At 30.1% G+C, this 27,619-nt stretch overlaps 3 protein-coding genes across 5 annotated transcripts; 2 read left to right on the top strand and 1 right to left on the bottom strand.

Moving 5' to 3' along the window:
- The first annotated feature begins 3,985 nt into the window (after positions 1–3,985).
- On the top strand, positions 3,986–7,231 carry LOC114394500 (auxin efflux carrier component 8-like). Its single transcript, XM_028356094.1, has 6 exons — positions 3,986–4,588; positions 5,696–5,870; positions 5,981–6,066; positions 6,225–6,382; positions 6,462–6,538; positions 6,994–7,231. The coding sequence occupies exons 1-6, from the start codon at positions 4,072–4,074 to the stop codon at positions 7,058–7,060; spliced, it is 1,080 nt and encodes a 359-aa protein (XP_028211895.1). The 5' UTR covers positions 3,986–4,071; the 3' UTR covers positions 7,061–7,231.
- A 5,939-nt stretch (positions 7,232–13,170) lies between these two features.
- Positions 13,171–17,815, top strand: LOC114397483 (outer plastidial membrane protein porin-like). Its single transcript, XM_028359528.1, has 6 exons — positions 13,171–13,365; positions 13,493–13,560; positions 15,275–15,385; positions 16,400–16,486; positions 16,639–16,847; positions 17,175–17,815. The coding sequence occupies exons 1-6, from the start codon at positions 13,317–13,319 to the stop codon at positions 17,479–17,481; spliced, it is 831 nt and encodes a 276-aa protein (XP_028215329.1). The 5' UTR covers positions 13,171–13,316; the 3' UTR covers positions 17,482–17,815.
- A 2,546-nt stretch (positions 17,816–20,361) lies between these two features.
- LOC114397482 (probable serine/threonine-protein kinase PIX7) lies at positions 20,362–24,747 on the bottom strand. Of its 3 annotated transcripts, XM_028359526.1 has the most exons (7): positions 24,523–24,746; positions 24,067–24,443; positions 22,867–23,204; positions 22,626–22,761; positions 22,244–22,383; positions 22,035–22,158; positions 20,362–21,363 (listed from the first exon to the last, which is right to left on the bottom strand). In XM_028359526.1, exons 2-7 carry the CDS (start codon positions 24,248–24,250, stop codon positions 20,861–20,863), a joined length of 1,425 nt encoding a protein of 474 aa, XP_028215327.1. In that variant the 5' UTR covers positions 24,251–24,443; positions 24,523–24,746; the 3' UTR covers positions 20,362–20,860. The 3 variants fall into 3 exon arrangements, with proteins under 3 accessions (XP_028215327.1, XP_028215328.1, XP_028215326.1); XM_028359527.1 differs by having other exon boundaries at positions 22,244–22,380; positions 24,067–24,747; XM_028359525.1 differs by having other exon boundaries at positions 24,067–24,746.
- Between the last annotated feature and the right edge of the window lie 2,872 nt (positions 24,748–27,619).

The raw sequence follows: 27,619 nt of genomic DNA, 5'->3' as shown, positions 1-27,619 counted from the left end.
TAATTAAATTAACATACATCATTACTTTTTTTATTAAAAAAAACACCTATTGATGCATGCAGTTCTTTATAGTACAGAATCACCGAGAAAAAGGGCTTTATTTAAAGAATGGACAAGGACTATATGTAGTTAATCAGATAGCTCGGAAAAAGACTAATTTTAGCATTAACAATGTGAGTGGTAGGGCTGGTCAAAAGCTTTCATGCTGCAGCAACGACTATTTATTATAAACTTAACTAGCTAACTTTAACTTTAGCAGAAAGAAGAGCTGCTGTTTAACACCTATAACGAATTTACATTTATATAAAATAAATAAACATTCCTTCCTTCAAACAGCTAGCAGAACAGAAAGAGGCTTAAAAGTCAAGATATACATGTACCAGGATAGTAGCAACCATTCGCACTCCACGGTTTCTTCCTTCCTCTTATATATATATATATACAGCAACACATGTTCATGTATAATTTTATATACGAAAATTGTTAATTATGCTGGGGGGAAATCTCCTTTAGGTTGTATTAGGATAAAGGATACAGGCACACGCAAACAACCATAAATAGAAAAAGTAAAAAATATAATTTTAATGTGTAATTCGTACTTCTTGCATGCATACGTTCACATGTAAGATCTCAACAAATATTTACTATTTCAAATAAGATTATTAGTTTTGTACACAAACTTGAGAAAACCTTTTTCATTAGAAGTTTAATGAATAAACTTTAAAAAAACACTGTCGACAAATACAAGTTTTTTGGACAAACTTAAAAAATGTTTTCTATTACAATACCCTTTCTCACTTAAGTGGTACCTTCTCTCGTTATATGAGTGGTGAATGACGTCTATACTGTGAACATGAATCTCATTATACATTTTACTACCTCTTAGAATATATTTATTATATTTTCACTCACATTAATATTTGGAAATTTAATTTTCCCAACAAATTACAAGTTAATTCTACTTATATTTCTGACTTCTGCTTTGATAACAAAATCGGAATATATATATATATATATATATATATATATATATATATATATATATATATATATATATATATATATATATCATACAATATTAGTACGTTTGTGATAAAATAAAAAATGTGTAATCGTAATGTGATGTGTGTGTATGTATACACATACAACTTTGATAACTCATACTTTATTTCCGGATAACCACGTTATCCTTTCATTTTCTCTCTTCTTCCTGGATTATATACATATCACAAGAGGGCTAAACAATCTTTTTCCGTATACTTATATGCATGTATATATGTAAATTTATATGACACAGATGGTGTTAGAAAATTGATCTTATGAAACCCTTAATTTAAGAGATCTGGGACATAAAGAAATGAAAAAAAAAAAAAAAAAGATATAATGGATGTTATGTTGTAAAAAGAAAGTGGGGGAGAGAATAATTGGAAGTGAAAAACAGGATATAAATAATTATGGTTGATAATTTTATATAAAAAGTTAAGTTTTAAAGGCAGAAATTGTTGTTAGTACCTTTTTGCGGCGAATAATTTAAAATATACTATTATTCTTAGTATAAGTTATATTATTTTAATTAAATTATTTTAATATGCATGCACAAAATTCTTAGTTACTTTATTCTTCGATGTTCCGAGACTTCTTTTCTCCGGTACATTGATTAAGTCAAATTTCTTTGGCAACATTGACGGACCTGCAACTTGGGGATTGTGTAGCTATTAAGATTAGGAACATTTTCTGTCGGAAACTTTGTTTGAACGATAAGTTTTCTTGTCTCACACAATTATCCTGTTCTTTGGTCTTTGTTAGAGCATTTTTAGTGGGAATCAATTAAAAACAAGCAAATGTTACATTTAACAATAAGTTATATACAGGATTTAAATGGTTAATGTGAAAGAGAGAGATGTCAATACAAGAAATTTTTGCATATCAGAAAATATGCTCTCCCTCAAACAGACACATACATATATGAATTTAAAGTAAAAGAAAACTATATGACCCATCGTTAATTGCAGGTGGATAAAGATGCTTGTACAGTACTCAACCAAATATCCCCCAAGGAAGACTACTGCAAACTTGTTTTATCGAAATTACTACGCTATCGTGTGCAATTTGAAAAGGTTAACTGACCACAATTACTTTGATCAAACCAGCATAATATAATTTGGGGTGCGAAAAATCAATATTCTATTTAACCGCTAATCATATAATATACTTGGCGGAAGAATATTGATATTTGTTATTGGAAGGATAATTAATCATCCAACATATATCTAACCATGCATAAATCTAACCAATTCTTTCAATTATAAAAATAATAAAAATGAAATTATTGATGTTTATTATAGGAAGGATAATGAATCATCCAACATAATTTATAATTCATTCTATCAAGTAGACCAAAGTTCATAAGTCTTTTAAGGGGCGCTTGCATCTACAATGTTTAGGTACATAAATATGTATAAATATTGAGCATTATTTGATAAAAAAAATTAAAAATAAATTATAATATATTTTAAATAAATGGACTGGATATATTCATTTATAATAAAATAAAATGCTAGTAGATAATAGATGAATTGGATTTTATTTTTTTTAGATACTCATATACATTTTTAACATATAGATCGACCATAAATAAAATAATGATTTATTTTTTATCCATCTATTACAATTTAATTCAAAATTTATCTAATAAGATCTGTTTGGCATCGTCCCTCGTTGAAAAGGCAATTTAATGACCTTGGTGGGTTGAGCTTTTTCTACCCATCCATTACAATTTAATGACCTCTTGGTGGATTGAGATTTTTATTCTCTTACAGAGACAACCCGAAGAAAGAGATGATGGGTTTTTTATGGCAAAAAAATCACGTTTTGGAAAGTAAATTCGCTGCTGGAACACTTTTGACCAAAATTAGAAAGTATTCTTCTTTACACAGTTCTTAACAGTCCTTCGTTACTTAACTTGCAATTAACTTCTTTATTCTTCCTTCCTAGCATTGAGAAGTTTTAATAAAAAAAATAGAAAAAAATATCAAGTTCAATATTATAGGAAATTTTAAGCTGAAATTTGTGTCGCATAAAGACAAAAGTCTAAACCCAAAGATTATTTTGCATGTGTCCTGAATGAAGATTGTTCTTAGGGATAACAGACAAAGGCTGAACACAAAACTGAATGGAAAAATAGGGCACTTGAATTTATGTTCTTTTACATTAAAAAATAATTGAACTATGATCATGATTTTTTCGCCTGATAGTGTTTTGCATATTTGTCAGCATGCAGGTCTTGTCTAGGTCTGCTTTGCTAAAGAGCCTATGTACCGAAAGCCTAGGCCAAGAAGAAAATTGGAATCTAATTTTTATATCTCTCATGTGGACTTAAATGCCCTCACTTTATTTATTGATTATTAAGCTCCTTTTCTATCCATAATTGTCAAGTCATAGTTAATACACCAAATATCATCAGATTCATTATACCGGGGTAATAATTCATAGGTATCACAGACATGCTCACATGCAGTAAAATATTTAAGAGAATAATGAAACTAGCTAGATTAATGCACATTGCAAAAACCAAGTTAGCGACTCCAAATAGATGATAACTCGGATTACAAAGGACGAATTAAAGAAGAAAAAACAAGAAAGAATGATCCAATGATTAAGACTTCTTACACCTATAAGATAATAATTACTGGTATATGCTGCCTTAATTATAATTACTCCACTTAGTACAAGGGTTGTTTCCAATATTTAACTTCGTGAGATAGAGTTCATAAAGAAGCAACCTTACTGTTACGCTAAGGTTCATTCTCGGGAAAAAGGCAAGAAAAAAGAAGCAGCTAAAATTAGCAATCCAATCGAATTACAGGTACAACTGTACAAGCTTTTCTTTTTTGTCTAAGCAAAGCTTATTGAGTCACTATTTGAATATATAGAAGAAAGCCTCCGAAGAAGTTTCATAAACCAATTATTCTATCCTAGTCATTCAATATTCAAGGACAAAATAGCCTAAAAAGCATGTAATAGAGCTTAATAAGGTGTAGGTGACCCTAAATCCTTCCAACACTAGCCATCATGATTTCCTTAGCCGATGCCTATCATGTAGTGGCAGCCACTGTCCCATTATATGTGACCTTGATACTGGCCTACATTTCTGTGAAATGGTGGAAGATCTTCACACCAGATCAATGTTCAGGCATAAACAAATTTGTGGCCAAGTTCTCTATCCCACTTTTGTCTTTTCAAGTCATTTCCTCCAACAACATCTACAAAATGAGCCTCAAACTCATGTATGCCGACTTTCTCCAGAAATTGCTTGCATTTCTTCTCTTAATAGCAATCACTAAGATCAGTGACCGAGGAGGTTTGAAGTGGATCATAACCGGTTTGTCATTAACAACACTTCCTAACACTTTGATCCTTGGAATCCCTCTCATGAAGGCTATGTATAAGGGTGAAGCAGTTGTTCTCCTTGCACAGATTATTTTCTTGCAGAGCATGATTTGGTACAATTTGCTGTTGTTCCTTTATGAACTTGATGCCGTCAACAAGACCAGGCCTACTGCAGCCGCACCACCATCACAAGGATCTGGTAGGTGCTTATAATTAATTGGCTGATTTTCATGGTTAGAGATCACACATCAATGATATAGTTAAATTAAAATATATATTAAGGAATAACTCTCATCCTATTAGTTGATTTTGTAGGATTGAGTTAGATTCTAATTTCAAATTCTAAAATTCATTGTAAGGAGTGAAATTTATGAAGTGGTTGATATACGTCAAACAAAGAGGGAAATGGTAGTGAAGTTAAAATTTTCAAGGCTCTTAGCAAAACATAAATTTTCTTCATTCTGGTTAATCACATCCCTCCTTTCGGTTTCTTCATTCTTCTTCATATCATTAGTTTTCTCTCAAACAACACTCTAAAGCCATAATTGATATCCATGCATGTATATATATCAGTAATGCTATGCAGTACAAAAACCTAATGCACAAATACAGTATGGAAACATGTTTCCAAATGTTTTTGGTTGAATATTAAATTAGAAAATAAAAAATAAAGCCTTTGAGGGAAATCAAAGGCAGTTGGGGCATGGGGTGATAAGAGTTTTCGTACATGTACGAATACGTAAAGATTAGCATTTTCATATATTATTGGTTAATTAATTAATCGATCATGTTCAACCAAATAAAGTAATATAAGAAAATCATGTTAAGTGACGCCAGAACCCTTTAATTTTTTTAAGAGAAATGATATTTGAATATAGACCGTATCATTTCAAATATCTTAATACTTATCATTATTGCTTTCTATTTTTTTGTATAACATTATATCATCTATCATATTTACTCTTTTCATCTCTAGGCGTTAAATAAATTTGAAGTGTCTGCAAATCATTTTTTGAAACTTTAACTGTCGCTATATGTTTCTATGTGAAGTTTCCTTTCTCTCCCTCTTCAGATGGATGCTCTTTGAATATCTTTGAAACACAATTTTGTTATTAAGTTATATGCTATAGTGCTTTAGTGCTTTAACAACACATAAGTTAATTAAACTAACACCTGTGTCACCATAGCATGTCTATTGTGCATCAAAATAGTATACGGTACAAAATTTAGGTACAAATATCTCCATAAGACTGTCACAGAAATGAAAATGGTCTGATTTCTATTTTCTTGAATTGTCTGTTAAAAGGAGAAACAGACACAGCTCGTGAAGTACAATCAAAAAGAGAAGAAGACGCAGAACCTAGAATAAAAAGGAAGATGAAGGTCATGCTCATTCTTGTCACAGTGGGAAAGAAGCTAATCAGAAATCCTAATACATATGCAACTTTATTGGGTTTTATTTGGTCAAGCATACAATTCAGGTAATTAATTAGTATGTCTTCCCATTCCATTCTAGTCATTTCAAGAGATTATTGTATTTAATTCATGATCATAATTAAGGTGACAAATAAGGTTAGTTAACTTGTTGCAGGTGGGGATTACATATGCCTGAAGTTGTTAATCAGTCAATAGAAATATTGTCCAATGGAGGTCTTGGCATGGCAATGTTCAGCCTAGGTAAAAACAATAATTCATGGTTTCTTGTTATTATGAACTACTGATACTTGTTTCTTATTGGAGAATATGAGTTTTGAAAATAACTTAACACACTCCAATTCTAAAGTTGCATTAAAAGGTTTAATTTTTTTATATTTCTTGGTGGACATTTATATCAGGTCTGTTTATGGCATCACAGTCAAGCATCATAGCATGTGGGCCAAGGATGACAATGGTGGCAATAGGACTGAAAGTTGTGCTTGGACCTGCTCTGATGGCTGTGGCATCCCTTGTGATTGGATTAAGAGACAAACTGTTTAAAGTGGCAATTGTTCAGGTGATCTTTTTTTCTGTGTGTGTTTCTACTTTTCAGGTCATTTAAAGGTAAATAGTTTGCATGATTTTGCATGTGGCAGGCAGCTCTACCCCAAGGAATTGTTCCTTTTGTTTTTGCCAAGGAGTATAATGTCCATCCAGCCGTTTTAAGCACTGCGTAAGTTCTACGGTCAAAGCATCTAATGTATATGAGGAGGATTAGTTAGTTACTTTTTTGTTTTCACCATTCAATTTTTTTTACATCAATTAGCTATTTACTACTATCATTAAATTTTAAAAAATAAATTATGAAAATAAAGAATTATTCTTGAAATAACCTGATATCTTAAAATATATATATATATATATATATATATATATATATATATATTTAAATCTAATGGTTATATTGATGATTTAATTTTAATTATTAGATTTAAAAAAAATAATGAAAATGAAAACTTATTTTAAAAGTTAGAATAACTTCATCATGTTATTTTAAGAGTAACTTTAAAAGAATTATTTTTCATCTTCACCATTTATTTTCATAAAATTTAATAGTTAAAATTATCTATTAATCCTTCGTATATCTAAAAGCTTGAGATTTCATGTTTTTCTTGTTTTTCATTACAGGATCCTGTTAGGAATGCTCATTGCCTTGCCGGTGGAATTGGCCTTCTACTTCCTATTAGCAATTTGAAGAGCAATGTTAAATATATGCGGAGGACATCGAGAATAGCAGCATTACATTGCTGTAAAATACCAATTTATAAATAGTTGTAAATTTACTGCACTATTGATTCATTGTAATTAGAAAACATGTGATCACTCAACTAATAAATACTACTTAGTTTGCCTATAAAACTATATTATTGTATATATTGTTAAATAAATATTAGGTGCAAATTAATATTAAGGCAAGAGTTGTTTTAGTAGTTCCTTCAATAAAAAAACAAAAAGAGTTGTTTTATTAGTTAAAAAAATACTAATTTATCTATCCATAATAAATGGGGTTATGTTGTGAAGGTGTACACTTCAAAGACATCAGATTGCTAGTGGAAATATCAAGTCTTACAATATTGAGTAATTAGAGTTGCTAAGTTCAGCAACATATAAGTAAAAACCTACAAATCTAATGACTTAGTGTATGTTTGAATAAACGTTTATAAAATTGATTTTGAATTAAATTAATTTTGAAGTGATGTAACTTATGTTTAGATGTTGTATTATAAAATCAAATTAGGAAAAATATTTAGTACAAAAATTTTGAATCCAACGCAAAGGTTATTCAAAGTTATTTTAACTCAGAATCAATTTTAAATTATTCTCTTACATAAAACAAACATATAAAAATATATTTAAAATTAATTTTAAACTCAGAATCAATTCCCTAACATCAAACCAAACATGCACTTCAAATTGAATACGTCAAAATTATTTTAACTCAAAATTAATTCTACATTATTCCCTTACGTGAAACAAACATATAAAAATATATTTAAAATTAAGTCTGAACTTAGAATCAATTCCCTAACATCTAACCAAACATGCACTTCAGATTGAATACGGTGTCAAATTTACTAGTGAAATTCACTTGTGGCCATTGATGGAGGTGTTCTTGTGTTTTACCCTCCTTGTATTCCTATCAAATGAAAATGGTATTAGGGTTAATGGTGTAACTAAGTGATCTATGATCGACTCAAAGGTGTAATTGGCAATGGGTACTTGTATTTTTTATTTATAGTATTATTGACTTTTTTATGTGGATAAATGTCAAAAAATGAGGTACCCAGATACTTCTAAACAAGATACTAATGACATGTTAAAATTATTAATAGGGGTCTATTTAGAATATTATCGTACAAACCTAAATTGGAAGCATAATTTTTTTAGCTAAAAAAAATATAATTATAAGGACCAAGATCAAAATTCATTAGTTTTTTAAGAAAAAAAAATATATTTAACCGTAGCTTAAATTTAATTATGAAAATAGGAGTGAATTTTTTGTGATGCAAAAAAATGGAACAACATAAAAAATAAATCGTAAAAAATTAAATATTTCCAAGCATAAATGCTAAAATACCTCATGCATAAAAAAAGAAAAGTAGATAATGTGCTACATCATAAGATGCTACAACCCATGACATATTAACAATACTTAATATCAAAATATTTAAATAACACGTTGCATGCCTTGGTGAAACATATGTGCTAGGTTGAAGTCAAAATATATAACAAAAGGGGAGGAGGCATAACATACAACAACAAAAGATTCCCTAGTTGGCCATATATAGTTAAACCTATCACTACAATTGGAAGGCTTTAGATGAGACTTCTTCATTCGCCCTAGTATATAACATCCCAATTTTTTCTAATTTCTATATTTTTGAATTATCTAAAAATTCATATTTAGAAATCTAAATGGCTTCAAATTAATAATGTTGAAACACTCTATTGGCTTCAAATTATTTAGTACTGTCCAAAATGATTTTTGAATAAGTTTTTGAAGTGGAGCTCAAAACACCCTTGGAATTCATAAATCAATTTCTTTTGGCAGAAAATTATTAAAAATAGAGACAAAATATATTTTAAGCTTAGAACTAGTGACGTGAATTAGGGTGTTACAACTAGTAATGTGAATGGCAAAGGGTCACAGGTCCTCCACAAGTGGATAAAGTACTGAATGATCCCAAAGACTATAGTCAGGCGCCCCTCACGTCTTCTCAATTGGCAACAATAGCTCTATATACAAGTTTATGGAAAATGAAACGGTGAAAACACCAGCAAGAATCTATGTGAATATTTGACATTGCCTAAATAGGATGTTTGCAGATTGAATTGGATCGATTTTGGAGAGAAAAATTATCCAATTCAATCATTTTAATTTTGTTAATTTATTATCCACTTGATTTGCTTTAAAATTTAATTTGATTTGACCCAATCTAATTTAAAGTGGTTTGGATTTGATAGATTTTTGGTTTTAATCTTATGATTTATTTATTTTTTAGAAAATATTAAATAAAAAGTAAGATGTATAATTAATATAATGAAAATAATTTAAATATCAAATATTTCATTCGCATATGCCATTATATAACTAATACAAGTATATTTACACATTTTAACTCAAATAGTTAGTAAAAATTATATATTTAATTAAATATATTTTTCATAAATAAGTATAAGTTATACGATAATGTTACAAATATATAAGAAATAAAAATATGTGTGTGAGTGATATTATAAATAAAAATATATAGATATGTATAAGTTCAGAAGTTTGAATTGGATTGGAGCAATCTTTAAAATCAAATCTAAAATTCGATCCCATAAAAAATTTCAATTTTTCAAATTCTTTTATTTGTTCAATTTTCAATTTATTTTAGTTTTTGATTTATATTGATTTGAATCGATTTATGAATACCCATACTTATTAATAGCTTGTGTTGACGGTCAAATATTATGTCTCCCCACCCACTCACGTTTCCGCAAAACTAATGAATACAATGTATTGAGAAGCTCCCGTCATTCGGTCATTTGCTCTCATGAGAGTGAAACTTTGCAATTGTTACACACACAACCAAAAGTGGTAAGCTTATTACTAAAACAAACATATACAAAAGTACATATATATGCAATGTCATTGAATCAAAATAAAACATATGTTATTAAATTTAGTTATAAATACTACATTTAATAAATGTAATAACTAATAGTATATAATATGATATTTAATAAATGTAATAACACACAAAGAAAAATGTAAAATAGCCAACGAAATCAGCAATGACGATATATCCGTGCTCTTTTAAAACAGAGACCGATTTAGCAACTGAAAGAATATTAGTCAACAAAACTCAGCAACTGAAAGAATATTAGTCAACAAAACTCAGCAACTGCTCGTGACCGAGGGTAATTCGAAGCAACCATTTCGTCTCTAAATCCGTCTCTAACGAAATCTTTTCATAATTGAAATTGTACACATTTAGCGACTGATATTGAGACTGAATTTAATTAAATTTTACCACCTGAATTATTCGATTGCTAATGACTTGCAATAAGTGTTTAACGGAAACTATTTCTGACACTAAAAATGGCACAAATTAACTTCATACAGCAACTGATCAGTCACCGAAAGTTATCATTTTAACGATAATAGCGATTGGAAACGCATTCAGTCACTAAATGACAATTTAAAAATGCATCCAAAAGTAAAATACTATTTGCAAAAAATAAACAATTATAAAAAAATTGATAATATATACTAAAAATATTTTTTAAATTATAAATTTTAAGTGTATAAAAAATATTTATCTAATGAAATATTTGAATAAATATGTTAATAATTAATTGCTTTAAATTATATTTATTATCACAACTTTAGGAAATTAAAAATATAAATAATTTAAATTTTGCATTTCTTTAAATAATGGTATACATTTCTTAATTCTAGACTTATGTTATTTTTAATATTAAATTAGTTTATATTAAATTGATTTAAATATATATAAATTTTTTATTTAATACTTCTATTTTTTTACACTAAATTTGATTGCGTACCTTGTACTTACTATTTTTTACATTTGGAAGAGTATGGGTTTGCAACAATTACTTATAGTAAATATGAAGGGAAGATACATGACACATTAATTTTGGTGTTAAATTAAATTGCGATCAGATTTAAGTTTTCTCTCTATAGGATGTGCTATTTATTATTTCACTCATGGTTAAAAAACATGACTCAAACACACCTCATCTAATATATATAAATATATAATATAATCATAATACGAATCCTTATAAAAAAAAATAATAACACAATTTCATCATTAATCATCGTCATGAGCCATCAAACATAATAAATCACATTTGAACATCTATCATCACAATCCTCATAATAACGCAATCCAACATCCACCTTCGTAACTGATGATGTACATATAAATCACTACACAAGCCCAATTATCAAACCCTGACTCTACATCGGGAAGTTTCAACATATAAGGAATATTTTTGTACACCAATTATGCACCCACCATATTTCCAATAATAAAAGAATATTTTTGTGCTCCCACCATATTCCCAGAGGAATATTTTTGTGTACCAATTGTGCGCCTACAGTATTTCCAACGACAAAATAAAATAAAATTATGCACCACCATATTCAACGTGATTCACTGTAGGCCTAATTACTACCTTTGTGCACATAATATATATTATGTGTGGCTACACAAAAATAAGCCAATATAAAATATTGTGTTTGTTTGTGTTTATGTGTCTACTCAAACAAGAAATCAACGATTAAACCTAATAAAAATGATATTTTTATATCTCGTGTTGGATCAACACATTTAGACAAAGAGACATTGATTATAGAATAAATTGGATATGGTTGTATAAATGTTAAAATCCTATCACATTTTCTCATGTGTTGGATGGTAATAATATGTTAATTATGGTCTATAATATTTAATGTTAAGGCCTAATTAGATATAAGTGTAATATTAATTATTGATCAAGGTTCAATTAGATTGAAATTGAAGTGTTACGTTGATAAATGATAAAGACCCACTAAAAAGGCCTAAGTATACTATATTATTGATGAAGGTGCAATTAAGCCTAACCATAACACTAGGCATAATTGTAACACTAATGTTTAAATAAAATAAGTTTGTATGTTTATTTAATTGTGATATTTTTTATATACATATATAAATATATATATATATATAAGGTTAAATTACTCATTTGATCTCTATAATTTCATGATTCTTATTTTTTTTAGTCTTTATAGTTTAAAAGAGGTTTTTTTAGTCTCTATAGTTTCATGATTCTTACTTTTTTTTCAAATTTCAGGGACTAAAAAAGAATTAAAATTTAAATTATAGAAACTAAAAATAATACTTTTAAATTACAAGGACTAAAAGAAAATTAACTATAGAAACTAAAAAAATCACTTTCAAATTATTGAAATTAAATGAATAATTTAACCTATATATAATTATAATCATATGAAAATTCATATTTATAATAAGTATTCCTTCTGTTCATAGTATATGATATTTAAAGTTTTGACACACTTATTAAAAAATACAATTGATTTGAATAATTTCATAGAAATATTAGGTAACTTTCAATATAGTATTTATTTCTCTAATTAATTAAGGGTAATATTGAAAACAAATATTGATTAAAGAAACTTTCTAATATATTTACTTTTCCTATACAATACTCCCTCAATATAGATTAAGGGTAGTGTTGGAAACAAATATTTAATACAACATTGATTTTATAAAAACAATATATATTTTGGAATAATTTTTATCTTATTTAAAACTTCAAATACTATGCAACAGAAAAAAGTATATTTATTAATATTATAATTTAATATATGTATATTTTTATGTTTAATAAATATACGAAACTTAATAAATATGAAATTTAATAAATATAGTATATTTCATAAATATTAGTATTTAATTAATACGATAAATAATCCTATTTAATGTTTATCCCAATAATACATTAAGTAGTATGTAAGTTTGTTCATTTTACATAAACAACATTTATTTCATACGAGTAAAATTTATAATATATAAATTATATTTTAAATTTATGTTAAATAATTTATATTATGATATATTGCTAGTATTAATTATTGACAATTTTTTAATGTAATTAAATTAAAGTTAGAACTAAAGATTTTCTGGGTAAAATAATTCCATAAATCATAAGTGAAATAAAAGAATTCCCGAAGGGAAACGACAACGTTTGGGGATAAAACGGCACTAGCTTTCGTGAGGAAGAAAAACCTCCCCGAAAAGAAAGGTGAAAATTAGGGTTTGAGGTATTTATTTAATTGGCAAAAGACAGTGTTTGGGTTTCACAAACAGACACACAGTCGGTTCTTCCTTCTCAAATATTCTTGAGATCCCCATTTTCTCCGAAGCAAAGCCATGGCTAAGGGTCCTGGTCTCTACTCTGACATCGGCAAGAAAGCTAGGGGTACTCTCTCTAATTGTGTTGAAATTCTAAATTATGATTTTTTTGGGGGTGTAGAATTTTTCCCTACGGTTAAAAGTTGATGCTTTTTGATGAATCCTTTAATGGGTTTTTGTTTTGTTTGGTGTAGATCTGCTGTTCAAGGACTACCACAGTGACCAGAAGTTCACCATCACCACCTACTCACCGACTGGAGTTGTGAGTGTTTTTTATTTAATCCTTCAATTTTTGTGGCACAAACACAATGCATGGAATGGGTATTTGTTTTGTTATTGGATGTTCTATTTAGCTTGTGTGAATAATAATGTTGGTGAAATCAAGAATTTGGTTGAAGAAAGCAAGATGATTTTGCTGGAAGATTTGTATGCTCTATCTATATTTTGACTGTGAGAAGTCTGTTTCATGGATTTTTTAAATAAAAACAAAAAATTTGGGTGTGTATTGTGACAACAATTGATTTTTTGGCCTTCTGGTTCTTCATCAGCTGCAAAGTTTTGATTTTGCTTAATTATAACACAAAATGGAAGCTGGAAGTACTCTTAGCAGCATTTTGATTATAACTTGTTTTGAACAAAAAAAAAAACAGAAGAAAAACACAGCATATCCTTTTATTTTTAAAAAATGGGACGTGATTGTTGTTTTGTTGTGAGTTTCACTTTTTGTCATTTTCAGTTTCTACGTATACTGATTGGATTGTGGTTCTCTATGAGCTTTTGTTTTCCCTGTATGTTCCTTTATTTTCAAGATGGGAATAATCTGGATGTAGCTATTGAATTTATATAATTTAATGTAATATACGACCAACTAAATGTATATTTATGTTTAAATTATGTTTAGAATTAGATTTCCCTGATTTACTTCATTTTACGTAAATGTGTGGAAGAATCTTGTATGTACTGTCAGACTCGTGTATAGTTGTCAACAGTGGCCCGAGTGACCATTTTTGCATCAAAGTGTAATACTTGAAATGGCTTCAAGCAATGCTCAACTGCTCCCAGCTGTTCTTGATAGTGTAATGGCTTCAAATATGATATATGAGGGCGATACTTGAAATTTCCTAAATTAACCCCAATTAAAGCCCACTTTGCAGTGCATAATTAGATTTTTCAGGGGATTTGTCAGGTTTTCAATGTAGTGCAGCCAACTAGTGAACTAGTCTTCTTTATAGTCTTTTGCTTTTATTCACGTGACTCCTCTGTTTTGCAGTCACCTACCTCCCCCATGACCCATCTACTATTTTGGCTTTAGGCAGTAGGTACCCTCTGTTTTTACACTTGTTTTGCAGCTTCTAGCTGTTGTTGTCTTTTTGTTCTCCAATCCAAGTCCACATGAACTTCTTGATAATAAAAAACAAGAAATTTCCATTCTTCTTGTTTTTTTAGTAACTTGCACTATTTCCCTTTTTTGGGGTGATTTATGATACTTTACTAGTTCTCTTTCTTTTAAAATCACATCACTGTTTCTTTTTATAAATAATATTTTTTTTATGTTTGTTTACTTATGTGTGATAGATATTTATTATTTGTGTTTTACTTTGTTTTAGTTAATTGATAAAGGCTAGTTACTTTGGGATCCACTTTGTTGCCTTAACATTTTCTAGTGTGGCTGCACTGGCTGGTCTGCGCTATTTTCACCATAATCTATTTTGTATACTATTTACTATGCTTTAATATTCATTGTCAAAATTGTAGCATTATGTTTAACCATAGTAAAAAGAAATAATTTAATCAGTGTCATATACCTTGCAAGTCCAGCCTTGGTTAAAGTGGATGGATGTTGATGCAAAGTAGTATATCATGCTTTAAACTGATCCTCTGGGACACATCTGATAAAATTGTGATATCCATGATGTCAATATCATTTTAACATGTGTTTAGCAATATGTGATTTGGATTTGTATCTTCTGCTTCAGGCTATTACAGCATCAGGAACCAGGAAAAGTGAACTGTTTCTGGCTGATGTCAACACCCAGTTGAAGAACAAAAACATCACTACTGATATCAAAGTTGATACAGATTCTAATGTAAGTTTGTATATTTGTTAGTTATCTGCTCTTTTCAATTGAGATCTGTACCCCCTTGTTTCTGATTTATGTGCCATGTACAGAATTATCAATCCAATTTTTGTGATTGACTTTTCATATTTGTTCTATTACCCTTGGAAGGTGGGTTTTCAGAAGTTCAATTTGTTGGTTTATCAGATTTTAGGATACAGTGTAAAGTTTTTCTCTTCAACACTAATTGGTTCTTTAGAGAACACCCTTTCGTTGTCTAATAATTGTTTTAAAATCACTAATTCTTAACTTTCTTTGATAAATTTAGTCAAGCTGTTCTTACTATATATATATAAATATTAATGTAAGGCAAAAAGATCATCCTGCATGCACCATGTTGAATGAATGTACTACCTAATTTTGCCAACATCAAGTAGGTTGTCTAATTTAACTATTTAAAGTAGAAAATCTCTAAAAAAACCCATAGATTTAATGAAGTGTACATTGTTGAAAACTATGATAAATATGCCCAAAGGTGTCTGATTAAAGATTGAAAATAAGGCTGTGATGGTTATGTGCAGGCTGAGGTTGAAGGGTGTTTCTACGTGTTTTCTTCTTTAATGTCTTCTTGTCTACAAATGACCTTAATATTTATTTAGTTTCATATTTAATCATAGATTCTGTGAGCATAGGTGGGTAAGGGACTATGGTGGTCCAGTGCATGTCATGCTTGGCTATTGAGATTCTGAATTTGCTTAAATATCCATAATTCAATACAACCATTCTCCTACATAATCCATTCATACATAAGCAATACAGACTGGAATATGGCAATGCTCGGTTGACAAATTAGATTTGTTTGCTTCTAGCATCTTAACCCATAATACCAATACCATGTCATTGGAAATTTTAAACTGTATGTTTGTAATCTTAGCTGTTAATATTTAGTAATTTGATTTTATCTTAAATATACTTTGATCTATTCATAACTTTTATATTCCTATGACTATTTCACTCATGTTAGTTAATGCTTGTGCATTCCAGCTCTTCACAACTATCACTGTCAATGAACCTGCTCCTGGTCTGAAGGCTATTTTTAGCTTCAAAGTTCCTGACCAAAGGTCTGGAAAGGTAAGAGATAGTCAACCATTTTGCATAACAATCTTTCAAAATCTAATGGAAATTTAGGTGTTGAGTAAACTATGTAGTTTGAGAAAGCAATCTCATTAAAACTCTCTAAAACATCTCTAAAGCAGTAATTTGTATTCTGTTTTATGGAACAGGTGGAAGTTCAGTACTTGCATGACTATGCTGGAATAAGCACCAGTGTTGGGTTGACAGCAAACCCAATTGTCAACTTCTCTGGTGTTATAGGAACTAATGTTCTTGCTCTTGGTGCTGATCTTTCTTTTGACTCCAAAATTGGGGAGTTAACAAAATCCAATGCTGGACTGAGCTTCACTAAAGATGACTTGATTGCCTCATTGACTCTGTGAGTAACTATTGCTCCTCACTGAGAGTGTTTCTACTTTCCAGTTAACAGTCTTCATCTCTAAAATCTAAGAATCTATTGTCTACTTTTTTTGTTCAAGCTCTAGAGCCAATCAGTGAACACTGTGAGGCTCCATTGTAAGAGTTTTTTCGTTTTCCGTTTTCTGCTTTTCACTTTTCGCATTTTGCTTTTCCCTTTTAGAGATATGTTTGTTTGCATATACTTACTGTGTCCAAACTATCCAAGGCTTGTGCTTGTGGGCTGTAGCATACTGATGATGGATACACTGAGTGTATATGTTGTATTTTAATGAGTTTTTTTGTTCAGGAATGACAAAGGTGATGCTTTGAATGCTGCATATTACCATGTAGTTAACCCCTTGACCAACACTGCTGTTGGTGCTGAAGTGACCCATAGATTCTCAACTAATGAGAACACTCTCACCCTTGGTACCCAGCATCAGTTGGATCCATTGACCACATTGAAGGCACGTGTGAACAACTTTGGAAGGACAAGTGCTCTGATCCAGCACGAGTGGCGTCCCAAATCGTTCTTTACCATTTCTGGTGAGGTAGACACCAAGGCCATTGAAAAGAGTGCTAAGGTTGGATTGAGTTTGGTTCTCAAACCCTAAGAATTTTGATCCATCCTGGCAAGAGCATTGAGTAGGTGTTAGGAACCGTATAGTCTGTCAGACTAAATTATTTCCTTGAAGTTGGTTCTCTTCATGGGTAAGAAGTTTTCATGGAGTTTTCGTTGCATTTGAGCAATTCAACCTTGTAAAAATAAATAGGCTTTCCATAAACCAAATGTTACTTTTAAATGCCCAAAGCTTAGCAAGCCTCTTTTCTTGAATGGGGATTGGCACTCTTTATTGAGGTTTTGACATGAGAAATTTTATATCTTCTGATTTGATTTGATGGATATTTTCTGCAATATTCCCTTAATATTTTCTGGTTTGATCTTGATCTCTATGTTTTATTAATTATTCCTGTCAAACCTATATCATCTTCCACTTTGTAGTCCTTTCATGCCGTGTCTATTAGGCAATGTTGCCGTGAGATATCAACGGTTTTAATGTTTGTTTTAAATTTCAATAAAATTGATTGACATAATTAAATTCTAACTACCGGAATGTGTTTAAATTAATTTCAGCCCTAGATTTTATGTTAAAATGCGTTTACGTAATGAGATTGATTTATTCTGTGTAAAATTGCCTGGCCATTAGTAGTGAGGAAACCACAAATGGCAATTGTTTTTTATTGCTCAAGTAATTCTTTATGAAATTTCTTGTCTAGTTGAGTGCGAACTTTGAATAAGTCATTTCAAAATTTAGATTTTAATTCTACTTTGGAGCCCTTAAAGTTAAAACTACAGCTCAATGTAATTCCTTCAAGAAACTCAAGCTGCCAGAGATTTTGCACATCCTATTTTCAATTTAATCTTATTTTTGCTAGGAAAAATAAACAACTCGTTATCAAACATTTATGATTTTTTCAATATGGAATATAGTCCGTTTTTTAAAAATTATCTAGCATTCATTTTTTTTCACTCCAATACTTGAACAAATTTTGCATTTCATTTTATTATTTGTCATTAGTTTGTATCTGTTAAGTGATGATGTGACAGATAAAATTTCACGTCATCTTGCTTGGTCACTAGACACAGGTATAGACATACACGTTTTGAATTTTTGTTTTTCTAAATTTTAAAGAAAAAAATAAAACCAAAAAAGAGAGACAACACCTTCTGTGGTGGTGTGGGAGGTGACGGCGGAGCCACACAAAGAGAGGAGCTTAGCCTTTGCCTTTGTCGTCTTGCTATTGTCATTCCCGCCATCACAACAACAATCGTAGAGTTGTCATTGGCATAACTAGTGGCATTCTTGACATCGGAGACCCCTTTATCAACAAGAACCTTGGACTCCATCTCATGATGTTTGACAATAGTAATGTCAAAGGCGTTGGTATTCTTGGCACTCTTGTTCCTGCACAGGAAAATGAAGAGGGACAGAGTCGTTGAGGAGGTTGTCGGAGATGTTGAACTGGTCAAGGGTGAGTTTGTCTAGGGAGGGGATTGGGCTGGAGAATAGGTTGTTTTATAGAAACAGTTTTCAAGTGGGTGAGGTTGTTGAAGGCGATGGGACAGGACCCGAAGAAGTTGTTGAAGCCCATGTTCAAGCGAACAAAGTCTGCCATATCAAACAAAAAGGGTGAGATTTGGTTGTTGAGCAAGTTGCGATGAATGTAGAGATTAAAAAGGTTGATGCAGGAGGCCAGATTTGAAGGAGGGAACTAGATTGACACAGGACACAGAGCGACATCGGAGAGGTGAAGCTTGATGACATGGTGCGGCTGAGAAACAAGAGGGTGACGACAACGACAACGACAACGAATGACGTGGATGCATGTGTTTATGTGTTTAGTGACTAGGCGAGATGACGTGACACTCTGTTTGTCACGCCATCACTTAACGGATGCATACTAACGACAGATAATAAAATGAAATGCAAAAAAATTTCAAGTATTTGGGTGAAAAAAAGGAATGCTAGATAGTTTTTTGAAAAGAGACTATATTTTAGGTATAAAAAACTTAATTAAGTCAATATTTATTTGTGTCAATTAGTTGTCTTTGAGTGTTACATTGAAAAGGAGATATACATCTTCAAGAAATTAGTCTGTATGTGTTTGCTTGAACAATGAATTTTCAGCACATGGACCATGACAAGATAAATTAAATTTATTTTTGTAAGGTAATAAAGGTTGACTAAATTTATTAATCTCTAAATTTTTGTAAAACATTTTAGAAGAGCAAAAATTTACATGAAGAAAGATAAACACAAAGAAAAGAGATAATAGGCCTAAATAACAACTTTTCAAGCTCCTCTTCTGCAGCATTTGCCATCTCATTTCTCTTGCTCAAGCCTTAAAGGAAGCTTCCAACCCAATTTTAGCACATTCACTAGCTCTAATAACTAAAGACATGCAAAATATTATCAGCTTTCTATAAGAATGAGATTAAAGATAATAATACTGATAAATACTAAATAATATGTCATTGGTTATATATATATATATATATATTACATATATATAATTGGTAATGTGGTGAAAAAAAATAAAGAAATAAAGTAATAAATAAGATAATATTTGTATTGAATGATACAATTAAAAAGTGTATCAACTTGTACTAAATAATACAATCAAAATTCATATGACAAAAAAATCTCTATGAAAAAAATAGCCAATTTTTTAACATATGATATTAAGAATATAGATTAGTATTTTTTTTAATCCTTCAATTCATCAAGAAAAAAAGATCTTGACTAATTTAGAGATAAATCGAAAAGTAAGTAAAATTTAATTAAAAATTATTTCTGTCAAGAATCAAACTCAAGAATTATTCGAATAATTCAACTTTAACTTCAGTATATTAACCAATTATGTTCGATCATTAATTAGATTAGTATCTTCCATAATACAAGAAAGTAAGAAAGAACAAACACGGCCACAAGTTAGTAAAAATATCCAGAACTTTTGAAGTCTCTCAAATTCCAAACTCTAGCATGTTTCTCGTACAACATTTAATTACATTGACAGGTATTAACTGAAAAGTACATTGACAGATGAGTATGTAAAAATATCTATGAATAACATGAGTTAACACCACCAACTATTTTCTTTACAAAAGTACATTCTGAAAGGAAGAAGAAAGCTTGTGAAATGGTAGAAAAAGTATAGCAACTCCACAGTAACAAATTCCACATGTGAAAACTGTGTTCTAGTTTTCTATTCAAGTTTGGTCAACTTGGTCCCCGCTAAACTTTAAAATCCAGTGAACTGTCTCATGGTCCCCCCAACCTTATTTGAGATGAGATAAGGTCAGAAAACTCTAGTAATTCCTCATGTTTCAGAGCAATTTTCAAAACACAAACAGTTTCTGTTCTGTTGATAGCCTAAGTTGTGAGGGAACTGAATGAATAGAGAAGCAAATCAAAGAGAGAAACATGATTCTTATCCATTAGGTTTCGGTGACTTGATATAGTGATGATATGGAGAACCATGAGGACCTTTTGGACTTGACAAGATCCTCACTGGTTGACCCTTCCTTGATAAAGATGCTAACTGTGCTTGCATACCATTTTTAGGCATGGACATAGTACGATCTACTCGCGCAACCTGGAAGTGGTAAGATGAGATAGCCATATCTTTAAGGTTTTGCAAAGGCTTCAGAGCTTGAACAACTTCACTCATCATAGGTCTGGATTTTGGATCACGGTTAAGGCATTGAGCAGCAAGCTGCGCAGCCTTCTGTGACCCTTTAACAGAGAAGTGACCTTCAAGGCGAGGATCAATTATCCGTAATAACATCCTCCGGTCCCCAAGTACAGGCCTTGCCCACTCCACAAGATTGTGTTCCCCGTTTGGTCTATTCTTATCGATAGATCGCCGGCCAGTGAGCATTTCAAGTAGCACTACTCCAAAACTATAGACATCACTTTTTGATGTCAAATGTCCTATTCAGAATTGACAGTTAAGGTCAAAATTAAAACTCAAACTGCAAAATTATGCAAAGATGACATCAATTTAGAAACGATATCTAGTTATTATGGAAATAAAAATCAAGCAGTTAAAAGGAATATTTATAATATGTGATGAAGAAAAAAAGAAGACTTAATCTAACTATGCAACTCTTAAAGTTTTGAAGTCCTGTGGCCACCTTTCCCTGTTTTTAAAGATGAGGCATGCATTTGGTTTTGATACCTGATGATTGAAAGTAGTTGATATATAACCAATCTTTCAATGTCAATGTCATGAACCAAAACTGTTCCAAAAGCTTAAGCTGTTTAGCATCAAACATAAGCCCAGTGCATTGCCCATGCCTCAAGCAATTTACAAATATTTAACATTTCTTATTTCAACTCTTTACAAGCAAACAAAATCTTGAGTTTGTGCTGGTGAAAAAAGAAGCTTATTTATGACAGACTGGAGAACTTATAACAAACTGAAATTTAGCTTAAAAATAATATTACTGCAACAAAAGCAGCTGGTAAAATATTTCATTCCAAAATAAAAACACCTAGAGGTCAAATATACACAAATCCAAGACGCCATTAGCAATCTAGAGCCTGAATCATGTAGTAAAAGTCTGAAGTTAATGAAACACAAAAATAAAAAGGAAACTCACCAGTCATGACATACTCAGGAGCAGCATAACCATATGTTCCCATGACTCTGGTAGATATGTGTGTCTTTTCCCCTTCAGGACCATCTTTGGCGAGTCCAAAATCAGAGAGCTTGGCATTGTATTCCTAAAAACAATTATGTTTTTATGTTTTTATGTTGGAGGATGGATAGAAAATAATTAAAAACCTTTTTCCTGGTTAACTCACATACCGCATCTAATAGAATATTAGACGTCTTAAAATCACGATAGATTACAGGTCTTTGAGCTTCTTCATGGAGAAAAGCAAGACCTTTTGCAGCACCAAGTGCAATTTTCATTCTGATAGACCAAGGAAGAGGCAACGACCCTTCTGCACAATTCATGGTTGTTACCAGAAAACAATGAACTTCCTTATGCATAAAAAATTCAAAGAGAATAGTGCTAAGCAGAAAGAACAATGCATTATAGGAAGATAATCATTTCTTATGGTTTATGTTTTCTTTAAGCATAAAAGCCAATGAATTCACTAAATTTACTGCAAAAACAAGGACTGCAGATATAAACAAGCAGAAGCGAAGACATGATTAGAAATAAGACAGATTCAAAGCATACTTCTGAAGAGGTGGTTCTCCAAACTTCCACGGGGCATACATTCATAAACCAATAATCTTTGGTCATCTTCAATACAGAAACCAACCAATTTGACCAGATTTGGATGGACAAGGTCACCGAGAATGTCTAACTCTGCCTGAGATGGGAGAGAAGAAAAGGGAAAATGTTAACAAAGAAAAATTATAAAAGAAAAATTCATAGAAGGAAAAAACTTGAGATGAAGGATATATAAGTTTCATACAAGCCACTCTTTGTGACCCTGCAGTCCATCATGGTTAAGGGTCTTGACTGCAACAGTAAGCCCAGTGCCAGGTTTCACAGGTGCAGTTCCATTTTCCTCAATCCAACCCTTGAACACACAACCAAACCCTCCCTCGCCAAGAAGACTCTCCGGTCTGAAATTCCTAGTGGCCAACTTAAGCTCATTGAATGTAAATTTTCTCAAACGAGAAGAAACCTTCAACTCCTCACTGAATTTTGGAGTCGAAGGGACACTTTCTGCATTACTGGTTGTTGTAGAGGACCCTGGAGGAGCATTTGTTTCCTTCTTGCTTTTCTCAGATGCAGATGTTTTTTCCACTGTTTAAAAAATCAGAAATTAAATTATCACTTCTTCATGATTTAAGAATTAAAATAACATTATTTCATGGTATGATCCTGATGTGCGACACTTTATGCAACTTATTACAGGTTCAGTAACATTGTATAGTAACTAAATACTATCACACAGAGTGGTGCTAAAATGGTCGTACAATAATGATTTTGTCCGTGGACAAAATCATTATATTTTTTGGTGTAAAAAATTAATGATTTTGTTCAAGGCAATTCAAAAATTAAAAATAAATAAAAAAACTTTCATTATTACTACATATAAGATTCAATAATGACCTCTCAATGTCAATTCTAAGTTTCAACCATGATATCTTTTTCTGTTAGATGAATCAACTAAAATCATTTTCCCTTTAACTTTCTGGTTTAGTGGTTGAACCTATGAAATTATTACCTTCACCGAAATCTCACCCCACCATTACAATTTGAGAACCTCAAGTTGAAATAATTGTCATAACAACTACATAGATAACTTCCTCGGCCTTTTGGGCAAGATCAATGAAGATAGTACTACTGCTACTGTTTACAGAAAAATTATGTAGCTCTCCAAAGGTAATGCACAACAGATTATAGTTTTGAAACTCAATTGTATGTAAATAAACTAGGTAGTCCTCCAATTACTCAAGGAGTAAAAGTACAATAAAACTTTATATTACTTTAATTAACTCACAATCTATACTGTTTCTTAAAATTGGAGAGATAAAGGGATGGATTAAACCAAAGGGTAAAGATAAAATTTTCTCTTTTCAGTTTTCACCCAAAATCAATTTCAAATTGAAATAATTTCCTCGAACTAAAGAAGAGAGGCATATCAATAAGGAATGAAAATTACCACTGTTAGCACTAGTGCCACTTATGGAGTTATCCACCTTTGATCTTGAAGGTATACAGCCCCCAATGAAACAGAATTTAACACAGCACCCAATTTCCTTCTCAGCACCATCCTTTTGCATCCTTCCCTTTGACTTTCCCACATCCAAACTCCCAGCCTGAATTGCATTATTCCTAAACCCCATCTTCCACAAAACTCTTACAAAGAACTTTTCATGTTCAAAATTCCCACAAGTTTCAGACTTTAGGATAAAAAAAAAGAAGAAAAAAAATACAATAAAAAAAAACACTTGAAGCAACCTCACTTCCAATAATTGAAGACTCTAGAATCCCATCATCATGATCATGATCAACAAAACTAAAAGAACAACAACATCGCTGTTTTGAATCACAACAAAAGGATCAACACAAGTACATAGATAATTCAGTTAAAAAAAAAACAAACACAAACACAAACCCAGTTATGAAAATCAGTCCAAAGGGGCTGTAGGTGGTGGAAGAGAGAGGCAGTGGAAGACTGCATGTGAAAGAGAGAGTTTTTCAACAACGGGCCGGCCGGGCAGGCTGCAAGTGTGGAAGTTGGCAGCCGGGCAGGGCGGGCAGGAGAGAGAAAGTGACAGCCATTTCTTTATGTTTTTGCTTTTTTGAGAAGAGCACTTGCTAGTTGCTAGTTGCTAGTTACAACTTACAATGTTCTTTTGCCTAAAAAAATATAGATGAATTGTTTGACTTTCATTTTTTGCACTCTGAATTATTTCACAAAAGATAATGTTCTTTTGCCTAAAAAATATAGATGAAATATCCCAATCATTAAATGAAAACCATAATTAAGTGTTACGTTAGTTAGTAAATTAATTTGCATAGTTGGAGGTTTATCTTCATACACAACCTTTATATAAATATATGGTACACACAACTACTTAATAAGTACTTAATTGTATTTATAATGGTGCAGTCAAAAAATTGTATTTATATATGTACACACAAAACTAATTAATAAGTTGCTGATTGTATTGTTTTATTTTGATAAATACTATTTACAAATCGAGGATTTAGTTAATTTGATTCAATAAGGTGTGAGAATGAGTTATTGTAAGTTTTATGTATTTATTTTTAATTTTTATGAATAAAAAATATTATTTACAATAAAATATAAGTAAATATCTATTGTTATATAACATGCTGACAAATGTCTAATTTATATGAAATTTAATATTGATTATGGATATCTAATTTCAAATGATTTTTTATAAGTTTTGAATTGATTATGAGACTAATTATCTGTCAAATTTGGTTACACATATTTAAAGTTTCTCGTCCATCTTTTAAGAATGTATTTTGTCAGATCAAATTTAATTTTTTTTCCACAAATTCAACATATATAAGATTGAATAATTCATATCTTTTATAAAATTATTAAATGATGTAAGTATATAAATTTAATATTTGATTTCAGTTGATCCCCATCTCAATATATATTATTAAATATTCTTGTTAGGTAAAAAAATTATTTTTTAATTCTTTAATTATATCCTAGAGACAATAATTGTCAAAACTGTTTATATAATCGCGTTAGCCAATTAAGGACTTAGGAGCAATTGCACTAACATTCGTTTCATCATTCACAATATGCCACGTTATTCGCATTAGTTTTTTTTTTTTTTGAATCTGCAATATATATTTACCCTTTTTTCGTGTACTGGGATGTGACAACTCATGACTCGTGAGCAATATAGAATAGTGCCTAACTTTTGAAACGTTTTTTGAGCCAATTGGTGGAGGAAGAGACAATGGAATCAATCATTTTCGGAATGCCTCGCTGGGCCTTTAAATGGTTGGGTTCGGTGAGTGTGTGGCCCAGTGTTGATATGTACCATATTTTTTAGGGAGTTACTTGGTACACCCAACACCCAACATGTAGGGTGAAATGGCAAAAATGTCATTCACCCTAATAATATAAATAAAGTTACAATGTTGTCCCTACAGTCTTCTTCTTCCTCCTGTGCCTATACCTACGGCCACCGCGCGTGCATCCTTCTTCTTCCTGTTCTTGCTCCTACGACAACCACTGACCCATTCATCTTCTTCTTCCTCTTCCTACGACCTTCTTCTTTCACTTCTTGTTCGTCTTCCTCTTCCTATGGCACTTTTTCTTTCTGTGACTCTTTGTGTTCATGGTTGTTCCTTGAAGTTCTTCTTCTTCCTCCACTTCCCATGTTGTTGTGATTCTTCTTCTTTGTCTTCAACAAAAAAAAATGACATTTTTTTGGAAAAATCCCATACGGATTGACAATATGTATGTGTCGTACGGATCAACAATCCGTATGGATTTTTTTTTTCTGTCGAATAATTTTTATCCAATTTTTCTTCTTCTAAATTTGTTTTTTTTTTGGAAAATTTTTATTTCAATTATTATTTAAATTGTTTTGTGTAATGTTGTTTTGTAACATTAGTGTATTGATTTTATTTACAAAATATATATTAGTTATTACATTAGATTAGATTGGTGAAACAATTAATTTTAAATATTATTATATTATATTTGTCTAACTTAAAAAAAAATTGAAACAAATATTTAAAAGATATTGAATTTGTTACTTATGAAAATATTGAAATCATAATTAAAAATAATTTAAATTTTTTAGTTACAATAAATATTTAAACAAAATTTTTTAATAATTAAAATTTGTTATAAAAACATTGAAACATAATTTTTAATTGTACAATAAATTTGTTAGTTATAAAAATTAGGAACCAAAATTTAAAATTTAAAATATGATAAGATTTTTAGTCTAAGATAATGATTGAAATCAAATTTAAAAATATATTTGATTTAGTAGTTATAAAAAATATTGAAACCAAAATTTAAAATTTAAAATATGATAAGATTGTTAGTTTAAGATAACGATTGAAATCAAATTTAAAAATATATTAAAAATTTTAGTGATAAGAAATATGGAAACCAAAATTTAAAATATGTTAAGATTGTTAGTTTAAGGTAATGATTGAAATTAAATTTAAAAATATATTTGATTTTGTACTTATAAAAAATATTGAAACCAAAATTTAAAATATGATAAGATTGTTAGTTAAGGTCATGATTGAAATTAAATTTAAAATATATTTAATTTTGTACTTATAAAAAATATTGAAACCAACATTTAAAATATTTAAAATATGATAAGATTGTTAGTTTAAGATAATGATTGAAATTAAATTAAAAAATATATTAAATTTGTTAGTTTAAGGTAATGATTGAAATTAAATTTAAAAATATATTTAGATGATTGAATGATGTATTTAAATGTTTATTATAATGATTAAAAATTAAATAAATATGATATTTAATTGAATGATGGATTTAGATGTTTTTTATAGCAATTGATAATTAAATAAATTTGATATTTTTTTACATCTGTAAATACTTATTAAACCTATCATTTTTATTTATAATTTATACATGTAAACAAATTAATTATTATATAAAAAAATAATCATCACAAAATTTATTATGTAAATTTACATATTCATTAAATATAAATTAGAAATTTTAG

Source organism: Glycine soja, chromosome 18, assembly GCF_004193775.1.
Source record: "Glycine soja cultivar W05 chromosome 18, ASM419377v2, whole genome shotgun sequence".
NCBI lineage: Eukaryota > Viridiplantae > Streptophyta > Magnoliopsida > Fabales > Fabaceae > Glycine > Glycine soja.
The sequence above is the reverse complement of the archived record's forward strand: the minus strand, read 5'-3'. Positions and strand labels throughout refer to the sequence as shown.